Genomic DNA, 20,931 nt, shown 5'->3' with positions numbered 1-20,931 from the left:
ACATAACATTTTCCGCACCTTAATTTTCCAGAAATCACAACTTTGTTTTGTTTCTCATAAATATTATTACTTTATATTTGCTGTTTTGTTTGTTTCTCATAAATATTATGACTTTTTCTTTAACATTTCAATATATTATTCTGGTAAAATTGTGACTTTTTCTAATTATATAACGTTTCTCTTTATTCTTGTAAAATGACTGCTTATTTTCCCATTTTTGCTGGTTTTTTTTTGTTTTCTAGTTAAATTATATTTTTAGAATGTGCTGCGGGCCAATAAAAAAAACAGCTGTGATCCGTAAATGGCCCCCGGGCCGCTCTGAAACCCACCACCAGACACTGAAAAAGCCCTTAGGGTCATTGGCCTGGACTAAAAACATCCAGAATTGGAAATAAGCTCATTTTAGTCACAGTCGGAGGTTCAAATGAACATATATTCATATAACATTATTCAGACTGGCTCATGAAACATGATTATATGTATTTTTATTTTTTATCTTATTTTATATCTTGTTCGATCTCATTTGCTATAACCTGTTTTTACTCTTGTGAAGCACCTTGGGCACAATTGGGATGTTGTAAGGTGCTATACAAATAAACTTTGATTTGATTTGATATGATATACATCATTTCTATCAGCTTGCATACCTCTTCCATGTTTATCAGCATTTTTCCATGAGTCAGTGCAATTTAATCACACGCATACATGCAAATGCAACAGTCTTTTCTCCGAATGACGGATGATGTTTACGACAGTGTCCACAAACGCTGCTATGTTGCTATGTAGACAGCCAGGAATACTTCGAGTGCTCCATTAAGGGAACCCTTTGCTAAACCTGGGGTGATAAAAGCCCTGCACTCGTGACATAAATGAGCCATTCTCCCTCGTTAACATTTACCAAAATGTTACTATCCCTCTAATGGCCAAGATTGTCATCTGCTCTTAAAAAATGTAATTATGCAAGATGAATCACCACTTCCTGAGGACCATGTCCATAAAAGGGGCTTATCAGGGCGGCAACAACAGTACTTGAACAACTGGGATCAACAGCTCCATGAGATCCATTCTTCTGATGGCGATGCTGCTGCTGCGTGTGTGCCGTGGAACGCAGGCTCAGGTGCTGGACGACACTAACACACTGCGGCTGTGTGGTCGAGCCTTGCTGCGGGCGGTGGTGTTCACGTGTGGAGGCTCCAGGTGGCGACGACTGATAGGAGAAGAGGCTTTCCGAGATGGTGAGTGCGCCTACCTGACGTTGTTGGTGAGATGGTAAGCCTTGAGTGGTGGTTGACGAATGTTTCTGCAGGTAGCGCAGAGCCAAGCGTGGTCAAGACAAGAGATGAAGCGCCGGTGTTGGGTCGGTATTGGCGGGACCAAGACCAGGTCTTGATAGCGGCGTGTTGTCAGATGGGTTGTCGGAGGAGAGACCTCACCATGCTCTGCTAGTGGGCCTCATCGTATGTGTTGGAAAGTACCGACAGGACACCGTTAAAGCAATGTGATGTCATTTCTCACACCAGCAAAAATAAAGAAAACACTTTTGGCTGCAAAAACGTGTTTATCTTGGCGCTTCACTCATAGTAAACAGCATAGACAGTGGCGGTGCTGTACAGAGAGGTGTTCTTGAAGGACCACGAGGCGAAGGTGTCCTGAGACGCATCCCACAGACAGCGGCTGCTGATCTGCATGCTCTGCCCAGCCAGCTGGCCAATGTGAACCAGCACCACCAGCTTATACCTGCGGATCATCAGCTCCTTCACACGGGCTCGGATCACCTGAGAGCGGATATCCAAACCCGTCAGCGTTGACTTAAAGACGAAAACCCGCCGACGGTCTTTCTCGTGTTTACCTCACATATGGTTTTCGTCATTTGTCGAGACCACTCCACTTCGTATTTCTCCTCCTGCAGGTAATTGGGGAGTACATCCCTCAGGATTTCCACGGCAGCATGGGCTGGGAAGCGTTTGTGAGGTCCTGTGGGCAAGACGAGAACAGGAATACGACTCAGTCGCTAAAGATGTTCTGGTTTTAACTCAAGCTCAAGTCTGTCAGTGAAGTACCCCCCTGTGGAATGGTACCCCCAAACCAGAGAAAAGCATTTTTGGTGGATTTGGCTAATTTATTGCTTTCCAAAACAGTGCTCATCTGTATCTTCTTATTTGAAACATTTTGAAATTTAAATAAAATAATTGCCAACTTAAAGTGCCCTCTTTAGGGGGTATAATAAAGATTTTACATGAAAAATCAAACTTTAATATCGGTTTTCCTGGATTTTTTTTTTTTGGTACATTCTGCCTCTCTCATATCTGTTACAGAATCAGCAGGGGATCAAATACTTATTACTTCAACAGTTCAATTCAAAACGTCAAACTCTTATTTTCTATAGCAGGCATTGGCATTCTGATGGTGTGATAACCTTGGGTTATTTTATTTTGAAACATCTTTCTTGAAAAAGGGAGGGGAAAAAATCAAGTCAAAACAGTAATTTTTAAACCCTGTGATAGAACACGGTGAAAGTGGAACATGTGTATTTAACAGTAAGAACAAAAAATAACTGAATTCTTTCTAAAATAATAAATAAAACGATGAACTTCCGCTGAAAACTGAAGCGATCCCAGCCAGTGTATTTTACAAAAAATAAGTCGGTGATTTTTATGGAGCGTTATGAGCAGTTCCCAAAAGATTTTGGCTGCTTAAAGCAACACTGTCGCCGCCAATACATGTAATGGGTAAGTTAACACTGACTCAGTAGACCAACTATACACTACTAGTCTTTCCATTTACCGACGCTCAACACTGCACAACTTCGACATTTTAACACTTATCCATTTCAAAAATAAATACATTGGAGCAAAAACGTATGTACATTTTTGCAGTGTGTCTTCTTGTTGTATCTCGTTGTGACCACTAGATGGCAGTGTTGACGTGAGTACTCACGCAAGGACTGCGGTGACGTTTACGTCTGCTAATGTTGGCCTACTTACTCATATTTCATATTGCATTTTATTCCTGGTGCTCGTGTGAGTATACATAGCGTATTCCCTTGTCTGAAAATCCATCTCGTTTATAGATGAATATCATCATCAGGGAATGCTCTTTTTTTTCTCCGTGTCTCCTCGGGAACCTCGTAGGTTCTCAATAAATGGTGACGCCATCTCTGAAATAGTTAAACAGTGAAACAGTGGCACTTGCACAGCTGATTTTAAGATGAAAGCCTGGACATAACCTGGTCCCGACCAGGATATGAGTTTAGCCTAAGTTACCATGGTGATAGAGCTGCTTTAAAAGAGATCCACCTTCGCTGAACACGCAAGTCCGGGCTTTCAACTCAACAAAGCTCGCTAACCCACTAAAGTCGCTTAGAACGTAGTAAAAAAAAACAACAACAACAAAGCAAAGTGCAAATAAATGCAATCAAGTGGCTCAAGAAGGTCACAAAAAAGTCGTACTGTTAAGTTATTATTTCATTATTTTCCCATGTATTTACAATTGGCAAAGAGTACATCTGGAATGCACCAGGTGGACAAATGTATTGTAATTTATGTGACGGCTGAGGAGTAGGATTAAATAAGATTTGCTTCTTCCTACTCCTTTTTGGACATGCGGATCTGTGATTTGTACAATGTGACGTGCTCCTGTGTAACTTTTATGCATGTTCAAAATGATTTAAAGCATTAGCGTTACTGTAGTGGTGAATGTGCGAGTCTTCTCCACAAACTTGCGTTTCCGGGTCTTGTGATTGTTGTTAGCAACTGAGACCTGGGGGTATTCTGCGAAGCGAGTTTAGTTGGTTAGCGAGCTGTGTTGAGTTGAAAGCCGGACTTGCTTGTTCGGCGAAGGTCGCTCTCTTTTAAAGCAGCTCTATCACCATGGTAACTTAGGCTAGTCCAGGCTTTCGGCTTACAACGGGCGATGAAAGTGCCACCGTTTCACTAATTCGGAGATGGCGTCACCATTTATCGAGAACCTACAAGGTTCCCGAGGGGACATGGATACATTTTTTTTGTTTTAAAAAACAGCATTCCCTGATGATATTATCCATCTATAAGCGAGATAGATTGTCAGCCAAGGGAATACGCTAGATATGCGCACGCGAGCACCAGGAATAAAATGCAATATGAAATATGAATAATTAATGTTAGCAGGTGTAAATGTCACAGGAGTCCTTGTGTGAGTACTCAGTCCATTGGTCTTCTTATATTATAGCATTTGCTGGAGGAATAAACACGCAATAAAACACTTGCTTTATTATAAAAAGGAAAACATTCAAATAAGTCGCCACACGCAAAACACTGCCATCTGGTGGTCACAACGAAATACAGCAGTTTAAAATATTTCATGAAAATATAACATGAAAAAACTAAGTTGTTACTCCAATGGATTTGTTTTGTAAATGGATATGTGTTAATATGTCAAAGTTGTGCAATGTTGTCAACCAACAATGGTGACAACAGCGCGGCTGTACCGGCGACCCTCAATGCCAACAAGGCAGCTAACGCCGGCGCTATCTGCACTTTCTCTCATACCTCAGGAACAGTATGACGGAAAAATGTAGCGCTTTCGAAATCGGGACTTTAACCGGTAAGGGGCCCATGCCCATTCTACAGATGAAAAATAGTTTATCATCCATAATGTTGACGATTAGAACTCACAGCTGTTCTGTAGTTCAAGTTCAGTATGTCAAAGTGTAAAAAAAAAAAAAATCACAATATTGTAAACGACTGCTTCACGCTTTAAGCAGCAAATGAACTGCAAACATTTCCTGAGCATTTAACTGCTTTCTTAGTCTGAACTGAACTCCTGAATTTTGCACAATGTTATAATTCATTGAGCTGCACCTGAATGCATACTTTATTTCCTTTTGGTTTTTTTAATCAGTGCTCTCCATGCTATACAGATTTGCTCTGCAAGGAAAACGTGTGAGATATTTCTCCTGTTGTGTAATTTGTGTTTAATTATTATTATTTTTTTAATTTCATTTCTTTAATTTTGTATCTTTTTTTATCTCAAGTACCCGCATTAGAGAACCACTGAAGTAGACCATACATACTTACGTTCAAGTTTACAATCACGTTTGTGGGAAAATGACCACGTGCCATGCCAAATCTGTGTTATTTAAAGCCATAATCAGAGTCACAAAGAAGCGATTACCTAGTTGGTAGGTGTTCTCAAGTGTCACAACCATCCGAGTGTTTTCATCGTGGTGTTCTTCTATGCAGGACACATTGCTTAAAGAGCTGGAGGACACAAAGAGGCGATGATGTTATTACAGGATGAGTGAAGGTATCAAAATAATAAGTGGACAAATAAAGAAGTAAAGTAAAAGGTCCACTCACTCCTTAGTCTTGCCAGCTAGGTCTTTGACTTTGATTCCGTGGCTTCCCTCTGAGGGCGCCTTGCTGGTCTTCTTTTCTCTTCTGATAGATTTATCTTTCAGCACATCAGACATGGCAGCTTCTCCTTCGTGCAGCAACGAATTCAAATCTCGCAGAAACCAGAATGACCAAATAACGATGTCTCACGTTTCTTTATAATGAACTATATTTAAACATAAAAGGCAAACCTCCACCGAGAGTGCTTAAGTCAAACTATAAGAAGCATTTTAATGTAAAATAAACTAGCAGCCGTCTGGAGTTTGGTGTTGTCGTGACAACTATAACGCCAGTGGGCGGGGTTTACTGGCTTCCTTACCGGAAGTGGCGTTTATTTAGCCTGTTTCCAAAACGAAGGATATTACATGGAAGTGATATAATTGTTGATATCATTGAAATGATAAACGTCATAAATAAAACTAATTTTATAACAATAAATATTTTAAAACCTCATTAACTGCCCGAGTCGTGCTAAATGACAAATAAATATAGTAGTACAAACATAGTTACCCTTTTATTTTATTTTTTATGACACAACGCCATTTATGATGCGACGACACAGACGAAAGCAACTCTAGTCAAGCCAATGTGATTTTGTGTTAGCGTTTGGTTGAGGAAGTAGGCGTGGTTATCTTCAAATCCACGTGATAAGGTCGTTACCGTAATGCTTCGTGACGTCGCGCAACGAAAAGGTACACATTCGTCACAAAATGACCACGGATGGCTGTGTGAAATAAACGCAAACTGGAATTACCATTACTCTAATAAGGATTTTTTTTTTTACACTGGCGCAACAGCAAGTTGCTGTCTGGTATTGCAACCTCTTTATTACCAAGTAAAACAGGTATTACACTGAACTGACTTCTTCCACATATTTACTCTGCAAATCTTTGGATGGGAAATGTACATTAAATGTTTGCATATTCTGTGTGTTAAAGAAGTACAGCCGTTAAAAAAATAGCCACAGTCAGTATTCTCAAACACAAGGCAAAGAATACAGAAACGATTTGATTGCTCTATTACACCCAGGCCTTAACTGAGAAACTGATAAACATGGGATGATTTACACAAAGCAATGCAATAGAAATGCATGAAATTGTTTTGTAAAAGTGGCAACATTTATGACTGCATGCCCAATACAGTTCTTCATATGGAACCAGGGTGTGGGGTTGAGATGATGTCATTACATGATTATACAATAGCACACGCTGTATCATGACCTTACTGACACGGAGGAGTTTGCATTACACTGAAACAACCAGTGAAGGGCGAATGCAGATTTCATGCGGCACTGGAGTTATTCATCAACAGTAACACTTATTTGTTGTTGTTGTTGTACACGAAACCCACATGGGGAAACAATAGGTGAAGAGAAATGGTGCTGCTCCGTACAACCTAATGCCTTATGACACCAATAAACAACCACAAACACATATCCATATGAGAGGAAGAGAATTTTTTTTTTTTAACGTAGCTCTTAATCTATACTTTTTACACTTAAATCTTTATATATTGCTGTTAGAAAATAAACATACATAAAACATAAACAGGGTGGACATGAAAGAAAATGAAACAGCCTGTCTTCTGTTGCACACTTCATCACTTTTTGACGTCCGCCGGTCAGCAAAGACCACGGCCAAGTTATCAAGCAGCATGAAACTCCTGCTCCCCCAATAGTAATCTTTAAATTAATTCAAACCTCATTTCTCCAGCACACGGCACTCGGCCCGTGTTGATCTTAAGGCTCGTTTAGACAACAACCACAGAGAGGAAAATAATATGTCACCAATCACACACAGCCTTATGGGTAATATGAAGTGTTTTTTCGGGGTATTGCACACTGGTATTGCAGCTGAATTACCGGAAATCACTTTAAAATGCATGTTTTTCCAAATATGACTTAATCAACTTATGAAAATAAAACATTTTTTTATTTCATTGGTGTGAAAAAGTGTTTGCCCCCTCCCCTTCCTGATTTCTTCACAATTAAATGTTTCAGATCATCCAACAACTAAGCACAAAATGCAGTTTTTAAATGAAAATGTTTATTATTAAGGGAAAATAAAACATCCAAGCCTACATGGCCCTGTGTGAAAAAGTGATTGCCCCCTAAACCTAATAACTGGTTGGGCCACCCTTAGCAGCAACAACTGCAATCAAGCGTTTGTGATAACTTGCAATGAGTTGAGAATTTTGGCACCCTCATTTTTGCAGAATTGTTGTAATTCAGCCACATTGGAGGGTTTTCCAGCATGAAGCGCCTTTTTAAAGATCATGCCACAGCATCTCAATAGGATTCAGGACATTCTCAGGACATTCTCCTTCAGGATTTTTTGGTAGACAGCAGAATTACTGGTTTCATTTATTACAGCAAGTCTTCCAGCTCCTGAAGCAGCAAAAAAGGCCCGGATCATCACACTACCACCACCATATTTTACTGTTGGTATGATGTTCTTTTTCTGAAATGTGGCCAGATGTAATGGGATACACACCTTCCAAAAAGTTCGACTCTCTTCAGACCACAGAGTATTTTCCCAAAGGTCTTGGAGATCATCAAGATGTTTTCTTCCACAATTGAGACAAGCCTTAATGTTGTTTTTGTTCAACAGTGGTTTTCGTTTTGGAACTCTGCCATGCAGGCCGTTTTTGCCCAGTGTCTTTCTCATGGTGGCGTCATGAACACTGACCTTAACTGAGGCAAGTGAGGCCTGCAGTTCTTTGGATGTTGTTGTGGGGTCTTTTGCGACCCCTTGGATGAGTCGGCGCTGCGCTCTTGGGGTAATTTTGGTTGGCCAGCCGCTCCTGGGAAGTTTCACCACTGTTCCATGTTTACGTCATTTGTGGATAGTCTCTCACTGTGGTTCGCTGGAGTCCCAAAGCTTTAGAAATGGATTTATAACCTTTTCCAGACTGACAGATTCAATGAATCTCAGTTAAGTTATGTTTTAACAGGGTGGGCAGTCACAGGGCCATGTAGGTTTGGCTTTTTTCTCCCTTAATAACAAAAAGTTTCATTTAAAAACTGCATTTTGTGTTCAGTTGTGTTGTCATTGACTAATATTTCAATTTGTTTGATGATCTGAAACATTTAAGTATGATAAACATAAAAAAAAAATAAATCAGGAAGGGGCAAACACTTTCGCAACACTGTGCCTTATTAAATACTACAAAAATGAAATAAAAAAATAAACTTAAAATAAATCCAAACTTAATGTGGATTTGTTTGCAAGTATATTCTTTCTCTGTAAAGAAATACAGAGTTCTCAAATGTTCTCATTAATTCTAGTTTTAACACACAATGGTAACATCCCTGTCATACATCATCAAATTGAAGGGCCCGATTAGGTTTCAGAGAAGTAGATAAAAACAAAAAAATATCTTTTGTGCTGCAAAAACATTTTTTTGCAAAAAAAAGTAAAAAAAAACAAAACAAAACAAAACAAAAACAGTCCCTTGCTCAGACAATGACAAAGACAAATCATTCAAAATGGCAGTAAAAATGTGATTTTATGACCTATAATTTAACGTGGGGAAGTAACTCTATTATACACATTTTTTGTACATCTTCCACCATAAGATTGCGCTCATAATATATAATCTATCGTCTTTTACAGCAAATTTACAATGACAATCAAGTCAAAAGTCATTGGAAAGAGTACTGTATTGAATCCACCAAGTTCAGAGTTGCCAGGAATCATTTAAAGTGTATAAACTAAATGTTGTTATCAAATTGCATAAACTCAGCAGCAGTTATCCTACTGATTATGTTGTTAAAATATCCTAAAGAGAGGGTGGATTCATTGTCTTCACAGTCAAAAGCCACAGATACTCTTGTTTCCATGCACAGGAAGGTCCACTAATTATCTGCCAAATACTTCCCTGTGGAGCAAAAGTGTTTTTAGATAAGAATGACTCAAACTGGTACGAAATAAAGCTACGTTGTAGTCATGCGTGTTCAAACTGACCTGCAGCGAACCTCTTCTTGATCAGGGATAGGCGGTATCCAGTCCCAAGCAGCTGGATGTCACAGCCAGACAGTGTGCTCCCCTCACTGGTGAAGTGAACTGCCAGCTGGGAGGGTTTACTCGGACCCGCTGTCATCTGGAACCGGCCCAGGAGAGCCCCAACTCCTACAGGACATCAATACACACGTCGGCATGGTGTTGATATGAAATAACACAAACAGATTGAACAGTGATGGAATGAATGAATGAATACTTGCCTCCATTTTCAGACCTGTTAGAAAGGCTGGGAATCTTCCACTGTATCGTCTGCTGCTCTGGATTCCTTTGAAAGAAATAATCACACATTTACAGAAAATGTATACACACCAGGTACAAATATATCTTGCATTAAGTCATCCCTTGCCACTTTGAGCTTCAAATTTTGCAGTTTCACCCTATCAGTTCTTCAAAAATATATTAATTAATAAATCATTGCTGTGTTGTGGTTGAATACAGCCTAGTATTAGGCAAACAATATCCATATTTAAGCAAATATAACGTATTTTTTTTTGCCTAAATTAAGCATTTTGAAGCAAAAAAAAAAGGCTAAATGAACTTACAAATACAAGAAAACATGCAGTATTCTAAACTGGTCAGTTGGTGTCAGTAATGTTACACTGATGAAACAATAGCCACCACAGGAAGTACTGGACAGAACAGGAAGTAAAAAAAAAAGAACAACAAGGAACTTTCCCAATGCAAACATGTGTGAGTCTATTATATCATGTATTTATGTTTTATTTTCTCTTATTATGTCTTCTATTTTGGGTGATATGAGTGTAAAGGTGGCTATAGGGGTGTTACTTCATGTCTAGAGTGCTCTAATAATGTTAGAGCCCTCTAATAAAAAGATAAAAAAATAAGACACGTATTTAGAAGGTCATAAATAGGTTTTCTATGCTCTAACTATGAAAATATTTGATTTATAAATCAGGAATCTCACTTATTACGGGTCTGTAACCAATTAACCACAATAAACGAGGGATTACTCTAAATGAGGGATTACTCTATAGTTTGTCATTAAACCTGTTAAACCATGTTACGATGTTTCTCCCATAAATGAATTCAAAACTTACTTTTTTAGTCGATAAACACGAGGCTTTTTCAAGAACTACTTACAGCATGTGCCGGCGGCAGAATACAATGTGTGTCTGTGTAAAAAGCTCAGATAGAGGACACGCCCACCAATATTAGACGCTCGACTGTCACAACCAGCGTTAAGGATAAAAATGATTGAATGCTAATGAATAATAATTGCTGTATTTTAATTACTTTATTTTATATTTCATTCATGTGTTCTGTGTACAGCGTGAGCGACTTGGGAGTTAATTTAGGTTTAAGTTCCGACTTAAGCCATAACTCGACTCACATCAAAGTAACCCGAGGACCTTCTCTTTAGCTCATGATAATGGACGTCAAGCATTGATAGAAACACTTGACATTTGAGAACTAACATATGACAGAAAAAAAAGCACGACTCAATCATCAGCTACAACAAAACCCGGTTCTCGCCAAAGGAACCAGAGATTCAGAATGTGAAGAACATTCACCAGGTGGCAGGTGGGACCATCGCTTGGAGTTTAGCCAAGCCTCCATCCACAGGAACCAGGAAGTGGACGTTGTGTAGCGGCACGGGGGTTGCCATCGCCTCTGTGTTGTATTTGTAGTCTATTCGAAGGTCCGTGTTGTCGGCGTCACCACGCCAACTCACAGCCAGATTGAGAGGAGTGGACTGGATCCCGTCTGCTGACACCTGAGACACGCAGGATCAAGGATGAGATGGATTAGATGGGGGTGTCCAACGTGCAGCTTGGGGGCCATTTTCGGCCCACAGCTTGTTTTTTATTGACCCTTGGCATATTCTAAAAAGATATGTTATCAGATATTACACTAATATGATTTGTCACCTATAACATAAAGCTAAGATGCCAATGTTGTGATTAGATAACTATATACTGTTATAAACTACTATTTACTGACCTACATTGGATTGGTTTTAGCACCTTTAACTCATTCAATACCAAAGATGTATTTATACGGTTTTATAATCCAGAACGCCCAATCCCATCAATGTACTTATACATCTTTTATGTTTTTTTTGTGTGAGAGGCAAAAAGAGGTGATGATGCAACTCGCCACCAATGCATTTCATTTCAAAGCACTTTTTAAGCCATAAAAACGGCCACAAGGTGGCAGAAGTGCATTTGATAAGAGCTCGGCAGGGATCATGTTCATGGACAAATCACACATGACAGGAAGGAGGAAGTGAGAGAGCGTGGAGGGGTGCAGCGTGCAGAAGGTTACGCATTGTAGGGAAATGTTAATGCACACACATAATTCAGTTCCAAATGTCAGAACTGTAAATAGTTAATGGTGTTATATTTGTAAATACATGTTTATTTTGATGTAAACCAAACCCCTTTTTGTGTTGTTTATGTTGTGGTATAGTTGTTTAGATATTTCAGCCCTTGACACAATTTTTTTTTATTTTTGACACAAAATGTTTGTGTCAAAGTGAAAGTTATGCTTGAAATGTGTCTTTTCACAAAAAGCTGATTTTCTCTCTTTTTTAGTCAGGAACTGATATTTTCCTGAAACTTACCTATGTTCTACTGCTGATTACTAAAGAACAGAAAAAGGTAGAAACAAACTTTTTTTCCTGATGAAAGACAGGAGTCTAATCTTTCTTTTGATTGGTTCCATGTTTATATAGCCAAAGAACACAATATTCTGTGTCCCTTTAAAGATCAGTCAAAATTGTCTAAAATGGCTGGTACTGAAGGGGCTGTCTTTTGAAAAATGTCTGGGACTGAATGAGTTAATGTATCAAATGTCTCAAAGAGGCACCGCAACCTTCAATTTTTTTTGTACGCCACCCTCACAGGAAAAGGTTTGGACACTCCTGGATTAGATGGATCGATACTGAAAAATCAAAGGATGCAGGGGCCACTTTATTTTGTAAGAAGCTATAGAGAGTATATAAAAAAAAACATCCTGCACATCAGCTTTGTGTTCTTACTAGAATCATTTCATTTTTATTCTCCGTATATTACGCCTTTTTGCTCTTTTCCACCATTTTATTTTGTAAGAAGCTGTAGAGAGTATATTAAAAAAAACATCCTGCACATCAGCTTTGTGTTCTTACTAGAATCATTTCATTTTTATTCTCCATATATTACGCCTTTTTGCTCTTTTCCACCATTTTTATTGCGTTCTAGTTAAATTTTTTAGAATGTGCCGTACGATATAAAAATTAGCTGTGTGCAGCAAATGTTCGCGTTAGGCAGGATCCCTTAGTTGATTTTAGTACTTTTACTGTTATATTAATAGTACATTATTCATTGTGCTGTCATAAATTGTATTTATTGCCACTGTGTTTACACTGTTTTAACTTGATTTTATTTCTGGACAGGCGCACGGTGGCCTGGTGGTTAGCATGTTGGCCACACAGTCACAGTGGGTTTGAATCTCTGTGTGGAGTTTGCATGTTCTTCCTGTGTGTGCGTGGGTTTTCTCTGGGTACTCTAAATTGTCCATATGTATGAATGTGAGTGTGAAAGGGTGTTTGTCTATATGTGCCCTGCGTGCGATTGGCTGGCGACCAGTCCAGCTGGGTAAGCCTAAAGTCAGCAGGGATAGGCTCCAACATGCACTCGCGACCCTAATGAGGATTAGGAAATGAATGAATGAATTTATTTCAGAACAGCACTTTGGCCAACTGGGGTTGTTTTAAAGGTGCTATATACAGTACAGTATACTGAATTGAAATGTGTCACTCGGTGAGGTGCAGACCTCTGCCAAGGCCAAACTTTATCCATACCGATGCCTTGCCAAATTGAGTGGGTTCTTCCTTGGCAGGTGTGTTACCCCGCTGCAAATATTTGTGGCAATTGTTTTTGTTTTTTTCTTAGATTTACAGTTTTATTACGTCAGAATGGCTGAAATTGGTTTGGTTTAGTTTATTTGAACATGAAGGTTACAATGGAATACATCTCATGAATCATTTTTTTTTTTTCCCACAGTTCTACATGTCCAAAAGGAGTAGGAAGAAGCAAAGCTTATTTAATCCTACCCCCCTTTATTTTGCACAGATACCTGATATTTGATCATATCCACGTTGTAGTATGTTGCCTGGGGCTTCTGCTCAGCCACTTTCTTGAGATGGCTCATCAAGTTGGGCATATTCACCCAAAACTCCTTACTGTCTACATTGTCTGTTGGGGAATCACTAAAAGGATGAGAAGAACAAACAGATTCCAGACAATCTCTCCCATGTTGCACCAGAGTGTGATGTTTATGTTTAGGCATACACCTACCAACACAGCAGCTGTGGATTGGGGAGGACCTGCTCCAGTCGGGTATAATTGCTGATGCTAAAGATGAGGATGGGTTGAGTTGGGTGGTTGGCAAAGTGCCTGGTGATGCCTGCAGGGAAGGAGAGCACCATTTCCCCTGTGATCTTGACTACACACCTGGAATATCAGGAGGTAAAGAGCAGAGATCATTCACTCCCAGAAACATTTTTGTTTTGTATTGTCATATTATGCAGCACGGTGATGCTTGTGGCCTACACATTTGCCTCACAGCTAAGTGGTTCTGGGTTCAAATTTCTATGTGCAGAGTTTGCATGCCCACAGTAAAAACATGCATGTTAGGTTAATGGGAGACTTTAAATTGTCAATAGGTGTGAATGTGAGGTGAATGGTTGTTTGTCTATATGTGCCCTGTGATTGATTGGTGACCTCCTCGCGGTTTAGACTGCTTCTGCCCCAGCTGTGATAAGCCCCAGCTCACCAGTGACTCTGAAGCCAAATGGTAGAAAATGAATGTTTGTGTAGTTTCGCAGTCATCTAGGTCATGGTAACTGGTGAATTATGATGAATTATGGTGAATTATTACAATGTCTTGACTATCTCTCCCCCAAAGATTGTCTCATTCCACGGGAAGAGTGGCCACAAACGAGCTGTTTTGCCAACAGGAAAGCGAACAACCTTCACCGGCCACAACAACAACCCAATTGTGACCACACCTAGGGGACACACCCACCAGAGACATACAGTGGTGTGAAAAAAAATGCTGCTCCCTTCCTGATTTCTTATTTTTTTGCATGTTTGTCACACTTAAATGTTTCAGATCATCAAACAAAATATTAGTGAATGACAACACAACTGAACACACACTTCAGTTTTTCAATGAAACTTTTTATTATTAAGGGAGAAAAAAATCCAAACCTACATGACCCTGTGTGAAAAAGTGATTGCCCCCTAAACCTAATAACTGGTTGGGTCACCCTTAGCAGCAACAACTGCAATCAAGTGTTTGTGATAACTTGCAATGAGTCTCTTACAGCGCTGGGGAGGAATTTTGGCCCACTCATCTTTGCAGAATTGTTGTAATTCAGCCACATTGGAGGGTTTTCCAGCATGAAGCATATTTTACTGTTGGTATGTTGTTCTTTTTCTGAAATGCGTCGTTACTTGTACGCCAGATGTAATGGGACACACACCTTCCAAAATGTTAAACGTTTGTCTCATTAGACCACAGAGTATTTTCCCAAAGGTCTCAGGGATCATCAAGATGTTTTCTGGCAAAACTGAGACGAGCCTTAATGTTCTTTTTGTTCAGCAGTGGTTTTGGTCTTGGAAATGTGACATGCAGGCCGTTTTTGCCCAGTGTCTTTCTTATGTTGGAGTCATGAACACTGACCTTAACTGAGGCAAGTGAAGCCTGCAGTTCTTTGGATGTTGTTGTGGGGTCTTATGTGATCTCTTGGATGAGTCGTCGTTGCGCTCTTGGGGTAATTTGGGTTTGCCGGCCCCTCCTGGGAAGGTTCACCACTGTTTCATGTTTTCAGCATTTGTGGATAATGGCTCTCACTGTGGTTGGCTGGAGTCCCAAAACTTTAGAAATGGCTTTATGGGGGGTGGGGGGGCATGTAGGTTTGGATTTGTTTTCTCCCTTAATAATAAAAGTTTCATGTAAAAACTGCATTTTCATTGTGTTCAGTTGTGTTGTCATTGAATAATATTTAAGGTTGTTTCATGATCCAAAACATTTTAAGTGTGACAAAAAGGCAGAAAAATAAGAAGTCGGGAAGGGGGCAAACACTTTTTACACCACTGTAAACAGAGACTCCACACTTAAAAATTTGGAACTGAAGAAACCTTTTGGATCAAATGTGAAACTTCTTCAACAAACAAGAAAAGTCCAGTTTCCTCGATTCAACCTTTGCAGGTAGAAAATGAATGCCATAATCTCCAATGGATGAAATGTGGACCTACTTGCTGGGGTCCGCGCCTTTGAAATAGGCGTTGATAGTTTCTGTGAAGGCAGCTGCCACTGGCAGAGTGTCTTGGGGTCCCATTGTAAGTGGGCTGGGTCCTCTTGAACAGCCTAAATAAGACACACACACACACACAAATAAACATCTACACATCTGTTAGAACAGTGATTCTCAACTGGTGGGTTGCGGAGCTGTTTTTAGTGGGTCACAGGGTCTTTTCCGAAAAAAAAAGTGTAATGACCTGATGTCCCTGAACGCACCGTCTATTCCATTCGCTAACTATGCCACTACGAGATGCGTGCCATGTTTTACGGGCGTCTTGCTCGAGCTTGAGTGTCACTGGAAAAGAAGGCGGCATAAAGCGAAAGTTTACGGTGTGTTCCATGGGGGAATTACGCCCACAATGAAGACTACCAGGTACAGTACGACGGTACTGTTTAATGCCTAATTCAATCTATTGACCCAGACAGAGGGGTGGGGTACAGAAGAAATGGTCCTCCTATTATTATGAAACTTACGTACTGAGTGTTGAATCAGAGCAACTGGACTCGCTTGATTTTTAACCTTTTTTTTCACTTCTCATTCAGGTCCATGTGCAAATGCTCTGATTCAACTCCCCCGATATAACATGCACTGAAAACCAGTACACACCCCTTGACACACACAACTGGATCAAAATTACACCGCCAGCACTTAGCAAAGGCCCCTGTGCATGTGTTTGCTGACATGCTCGGAGCCGGAAGCGGCGTGATATAATGCTTACAACACGTTCAGAAGTTGTTGTCCTCTAGGCAGCCACGCAACCGTTGCAAACAGTGTTTTTACATTTAAAATATACTAAATAAATGTCATTTATTAAATAAATAAGATATTTGACAAGTTTACGTAAAAATATTTCCTCAATTTGGGTCGCCGCTTGTCTTTTAAGGGTGATGGTGGGTGCCGCAGCCAAACCAGTTGAGAATCATTGTATTAGATAAACTATTCAGCAATGGATTAGAGCTCCAGGGTTTTAAGAATAAAGAACATGGATTGTGTGTGAATGAGCAGGGACATGGGCTGGGAAAGGCAATGTGGGTGATTATTTAACAGAAGCATGGATAAAACTCCAGCCCTTTTTTTCACCACGCAGTACAGGCCAGTTCAGTACCATCAGCACTGTTTTCCAATATAAAACAAGAGATTAGAAATACTATAGACTTGCATACAGAAGACAGTCAAAGCCTTGATGCTTATTACTTACAGATCATGTCAGCAGCCAATTTAATGTATCTTGTTTTGAATTTTTTTTGACAAATTGTTGACTTTATTGATGGGTAACACTATTATGATGCCACACTATGAAAAGCAAGCCAAACTAAACTGTACCACATGGTGGAAGCGTGTATTGAGGTGCTCTCAGCTCATGCACATTTGTGCAGCACGACAGAAAGTCTCACTCAACTCACCCTCCAAAGCTAAATAAAACCTGCCATGGTCAAACCAGACCAGGGGCTGTGAGGCCTCTGAGTGAGCAGAAGAACAGGACCAGGAGAGAATTATGTAAAGGGACATGACAGTGAAGTAAGGGCATGAAGATGATGACATGAAGATGGGGACACAAACACCGATTGTGTACCTGATAGGTTGAGATCCCTCCCTAAGGTAGGTGTGGACGCTGCACTCTGGGAGGTTATGGAGGAGATGGAGGAGGAGCTCTCAGCCCGAGCCAGTGGGGCAAAGGGTGGAGGGCTACCAGACACCGGTGGACTGAAGGGTCGAGTCTGAATGCATAAAGCACAGTTTGATCACAGCACACATAAAATGGTCTCATCTGCAATACTGATCACTTGTGTTTGCTTCACAGTCAGTGTGCTTTACTTTTATAGTTTTATACTGCTTAGCCGGTGAACACCATTATATTATGTTGTAGTAAACGCTATTACTTTTTATCCTCATAATGTTTAACTGCACAGCATGTACAAGGTAGTTTAGTGCCTTTGGATTACTCATTTTATTATATTTACACAGTGTTTCCCTGCACATTTGCAATTCAGCATCAATAGCCCTGCAAATTTGTGGATTTTTGGTCAAAATATAAATTGTCTTCTCTGAAAATGCGCTGGTTTTTTTAAATTTCATTCACCATAACTCGGTAATAATTTATAAATATGTGATAATACAGGTCAAATGTACAGCATACATGTACCACTGTACATGTTTGTCTTTTTGCTTGACTTTGTTGTCAGGCGCTTTGTTCGGCGGTCCTTGAATGCACCATAGTTGTGCCCTGTGAGACGGAAGCACTGCCTTCAACAGTCCAGTTGCAGCGAGGTGAACACAAGTTAATATAAGATCATAAGTCGTTACTGGAATTCCAACAAGCAACCAGTGTGGATGATGTAGACGCAGCTTGGAGAAACGCCTTCTCTAACCTGCTAGCCTCGAGTGCCAGCCTTAAGACCAGGATGAAGGCTACACCGTGACTCAGACTCTGATCGATCATCTTACATTACTTTACCTATACATACGTATATACTGTGTATATAGTACCACGTACCAGGTCTGCGATCGGTTTTCCTGGGGGCAACTTTGGCCGCGAGGATGGCCGCGGGGGAGGAAGTGGAGGGACCGGACTGCCCCGCGACTGTGGCGTGGCAGATCGGGCTGGAGAAGAGGGGCCTGAGACACATTCCAGCATACCAGCTTAGCATTGGCTTTCTATCACAGCAGGACAGATCTATGTGCAAACTCTCAACATTTCCTGTTTTGGGAACAACAATACTGACAAGATCACGAGAGTGGTTGTCTTTGATCAAAAGCAATTTTATTTTTATTATCATCATTTTATCTTTGGAGCTGTGATCATTTCTCAAGGCCTGGAACGTTATTTCTGTACATTTTCAATCACACCACTAGATGGCAGTAATCCTCATATACCATGGGTGTCCAAACCTATTCCACTGAGGGGTATACTAAAAAAAATCAATGATGCAGAGGGCTACTTTGTTTATATTTTCTTTTCTGTTTTAAAGAAAGCGTGAAAAAAAGTGACACCTATGAAAACTAAGCTTTGCATTATTATTAGATATTAGTATCAACATTTCAGCTTTTTTTTCCACATTTTTGCTGTTTTTTGAGTAATTTCATTTTTACAACGTGTTGCCGGCCAATTAAAAAAAGTACCACACTTTGGACACCCCTGACATATACAGAACAAAACACCCATTTCAGTGTCAGGTGAGCAAAATGATGTGATTATTCCTATTAATGTAAATATATGTTTGCATTGTTATACTGCACTGTTATAACAAAAATATTCAATTCAGTCATTTCTCTTGTCTGAAGCGTGAAGAAGTGACCTGAGATAAGCATTGCTTACCTAAAAACAATTTTGTAAATATGTCAATGAAGAGCTCAATACTCACAGCTGCCTGAGTAAGGCCCGGGGGAAGACATAATAGATCTGTATGTAGTTGGAGGAAGAGGAGGTGGCGTTCCACGGAAGCTCGGTGTCAGCTCCCTAGGGGAACCTGTGAAGTCTGGGACGTCATCTCTCAGGTGCACTCCCTCTGGAGTTCTCTTTCCCCCCACCGCTCCCAAAGCCAGGGGAGATATACCGCCTGCTCGTGGGGACCTCCGCTCCGCTGGCAGAGGAGGCACAGGGCTGATCGGGGCTGGGGACGATGAGTAATGTGCAAACTGAAGCACCTCCTCATCAATCGAATCCTCATCAAGGCAGACTGCTGGTGAACTTGAGGGAGAGAAGTCAGGTGGCAGGGGAGGGGCTGGTTCATCCGGTGGAGGAGGTCCAAGCATGATGGAGGGGGGTGAGTCCAGTGGGGTGAAAGGTGGAGGAGACCCGGGAGAGAACACTGGAGGTGAAGGCGGGGGCTCATTGGGAGGTGGTCCAGGTGATAGGCAGGGTGTGGAGGGTGTGGACGAGGGCGTGTCTGGGGCAGGGGAATCGGGCGGAGGGGGCGGAGCGGGCTCATCAGGTGGTGGAGGTCTGTCATTAGTGAAAGTAACCCATCTGCTGGACATGGTGTCCTCACTACCGGCGTGTGGGCTGCCCACGGGGCCAAACACATCATCAAGGTCAGGGGCTGGGGAGCCTCGGTAAGAGGAGGGGGACAGGACATTTAGGTAGATGGGGGCAGAATTGCGAGTTGCCCTTCCGTTGGGTAAATCAGCTGCAAAAAATATGATAGGGAAGTTATAGCACAGCACTTTAGAGTCAGCGCACAATTCACTTTCATTGCTATTTACCAAAAGACTGCGAAGGATATCCTTGACTCCGTGATAGAACGTTTTTAGGAGGGAGCGGGGGAGGAGCTGAAGGAATTCAACACAGGTGTCACCGTTTCTATATATCTGCATAATTATAGTCGTGTGGCTCCAACATACACAAAAAGGGACGCTCAATGACGGAAGCTCACCTCCTGTTGGAAAACTTCTGCTCAAAGGCGATTCTGACCTTGGTCTTGATCCTCCCCAGACGTCAGCAGGAACCACTACAGTTGAAAGAAGAAACAACAATGTCACCTCTCCAACAAGCCTATAGTGTACGCATTTGCATATGTGTGTTTCCATACCATCATATCTGGGTATATATTGGGTCTCTGAAGGCAGGCCAAAGAAGGCAGGGATGTTCTGTGGTAGCCTGTCACTGCAAAGGGAGGCAAACGATCTTTCATTGAATCGGAAAGGCCGATTTGTTTGTTTTAGTGCAACACAAAGTACAGCCTGTTGGGACAGTGTAGATCAGAGGTGGGCAAACTTTTTGTCTTGTAGGCCACATTGGGTTAAAAACATTTTGCAGGGGCGGTGGGCTACATACAGTACATATACCTGTATAGTTTGCAATAATCCCTTGTTTATCACGGCGATAAGTGACATTCCCCAAAGTAGGATTCACTATTAATAAACGGAATATTTTCGTAGTTGGAGCATAGAACACCTGTTTATAACTTTCTAAAAACTATTTTTAACATTATTAGAGCCCTCTCGGCTTGAAACAACACCCCTATAGTAACCTTTACACTCATTACACAATATAGTAGATACAATCAGAAAAAAATAAGCCATTTAAGACATAAATAAGACTCGTGCTCGTTTGTGTTTCAATAAATGTCTTCCGGACGTATGGACAGGCAGTGACGTTTGGAATTCAAAGTGTGTTGAGCTGGAGTACGGCCACAACAGTATAATTATTATGACGATGATGATGATCAGGACTATTATCATTATTGTTATTATGCTTGTTGTGAGATAAATAATTCTAAAGTAATAA

The 20,931-nt window shown here is 40.7% G+C and overlaps 3 protein-coding genes across 9 annotated transcripts in view; 1 reads left to right on the top strand and 2 right to left on the bottom strand.

Moving 5' to 3' along the window:
• The first annotated feature begins 177 nt into the window (after positions 1–177).
• LOC129176742 (relaxin-3-like) lies at positions 178–1,542 on the top strand. Its single transcript, XM_054767093.1, has 2 exons — positions 178–1,235; positions 1,307–1,542. The coding sequence occupies exons 1-2, from the start codon at positions 1,055–1,057 to the stop codon at positions 1,444–1,446; spliced, it is 321 nt and encodes a 106-aa protein (XP_054623068.1). The 5' UTR covers positions 178–1,054; the 3' UTR covers positions 1,447–1,542.
• Positions 1,444–5,697, bottom strand: dynlt5 (dynein light chain Tctex-type family member 5). The gene is made up of 4 exons (XM_054767092.1): positions 5,337–5,697; positions 5,152–5,237; positions 1,850–1,974; positions 1,444–1,775 (listed from the first exon to the last, which is right to left on the bottom strand). The coding sequence occupies exons 1-4, from the start codon at positions 5,447–5,449 to the stop codon at positions 1,572–1,574; spliced, it is 528 nt and encodes a 175-aa protein (XP_054623067.1). The 5' UTR covers positions 5,450–5,697; the 3' UTR covers positions 1,444–1,571.
• A 510-nt stretch (positions 5,698–6,207) lies between these two features.
• sgip1b (SH3GL interacting endocytic adaptor 1b) overlaps positions 6,208–20,931 on the bottom strand; it is a 30,399-nt gene continuing 15,675 nt past the window's right edge. For 2 of the 7 annotated variants that reach the window (XM_054767088.1, XM_054767084.1), the window contains 14 exons: positions 20,234–20,307; positions 20,078–20,152; positions 19,908–19,973; positions 19,067–19,831; positions 18,199–18,320; positions 17,278–17,422; positions 17,108–17,164; positions 15,658–15,769; positions 13,693–13,848; positions 13,472–13,604; positions 10,927–11,129; positions 9,595–9,659; positions 9,338–9,502; positions 6,211–9,251 (listed from right to left, as the gene is read on the bottom strand). In XM_054767088.1, coding sequence (XP_054623063.1) covers positions 9,229–9,251; positions 9,338–9,502; positions 9,595–9,659; positions 10,927–11,129; positions 13,472–13,604; positions 13,693–13,848; positions 15,658–15,769; positions 17,108–17,164; positions 17,278–17,422; positions 18,199–18,320; positions 19,067–19,831; positions 19,908–19,973; positions 20,078–20,152; positions 20,234–20,307 — 2,161 coding nt within the window. In that variant the 3' untranslated portion in view covers positions 6,211–9,228. Of the gene's footprint in view, positions 9,252–9,337; positions 9,503–9,594; positions 9,660–10,926; positions 11,130–13,471; positions 13,605–13,692; positions 13,849–15,657; positions 15,770–17,107; positions 17,165–17,277; positions 17,423–18,198; positions 18,321–19,066; positions 19,832–19,907; positions 19,974–20,077; positions 20,153–20,233; positions 20,308–20,931 lie in introns of all 7 variants that reach the window. The other 5 variants (XM_054767089.1, XM_054767090.1, XM_054767086.1 and 2 more) reach the window with 4 other exon arrangements.

This window comes from Dunckerocampus dactyliophorus, chromosome 2 (genome assembly GCF_027744805.1).
Source record: "Dunckerocampus dactyliophorus isolate RoL2022-P2 chromosome 2, RoL_Ddac_1.1, whole genome shotgun sequence".
Lineage (NCBI taxonomy): Eukaryota > Metazoa > Chordata > Actinopteri > Syngnathiformes > Syngnathidae > Dunckerocampus > Dunckerocampus dactyliophorus.
The sequence above is the reverse complement of the archived record's forward strand: the minus strand, read 5'-3'. Positions and strand labels throughout refer to the sequence as shown.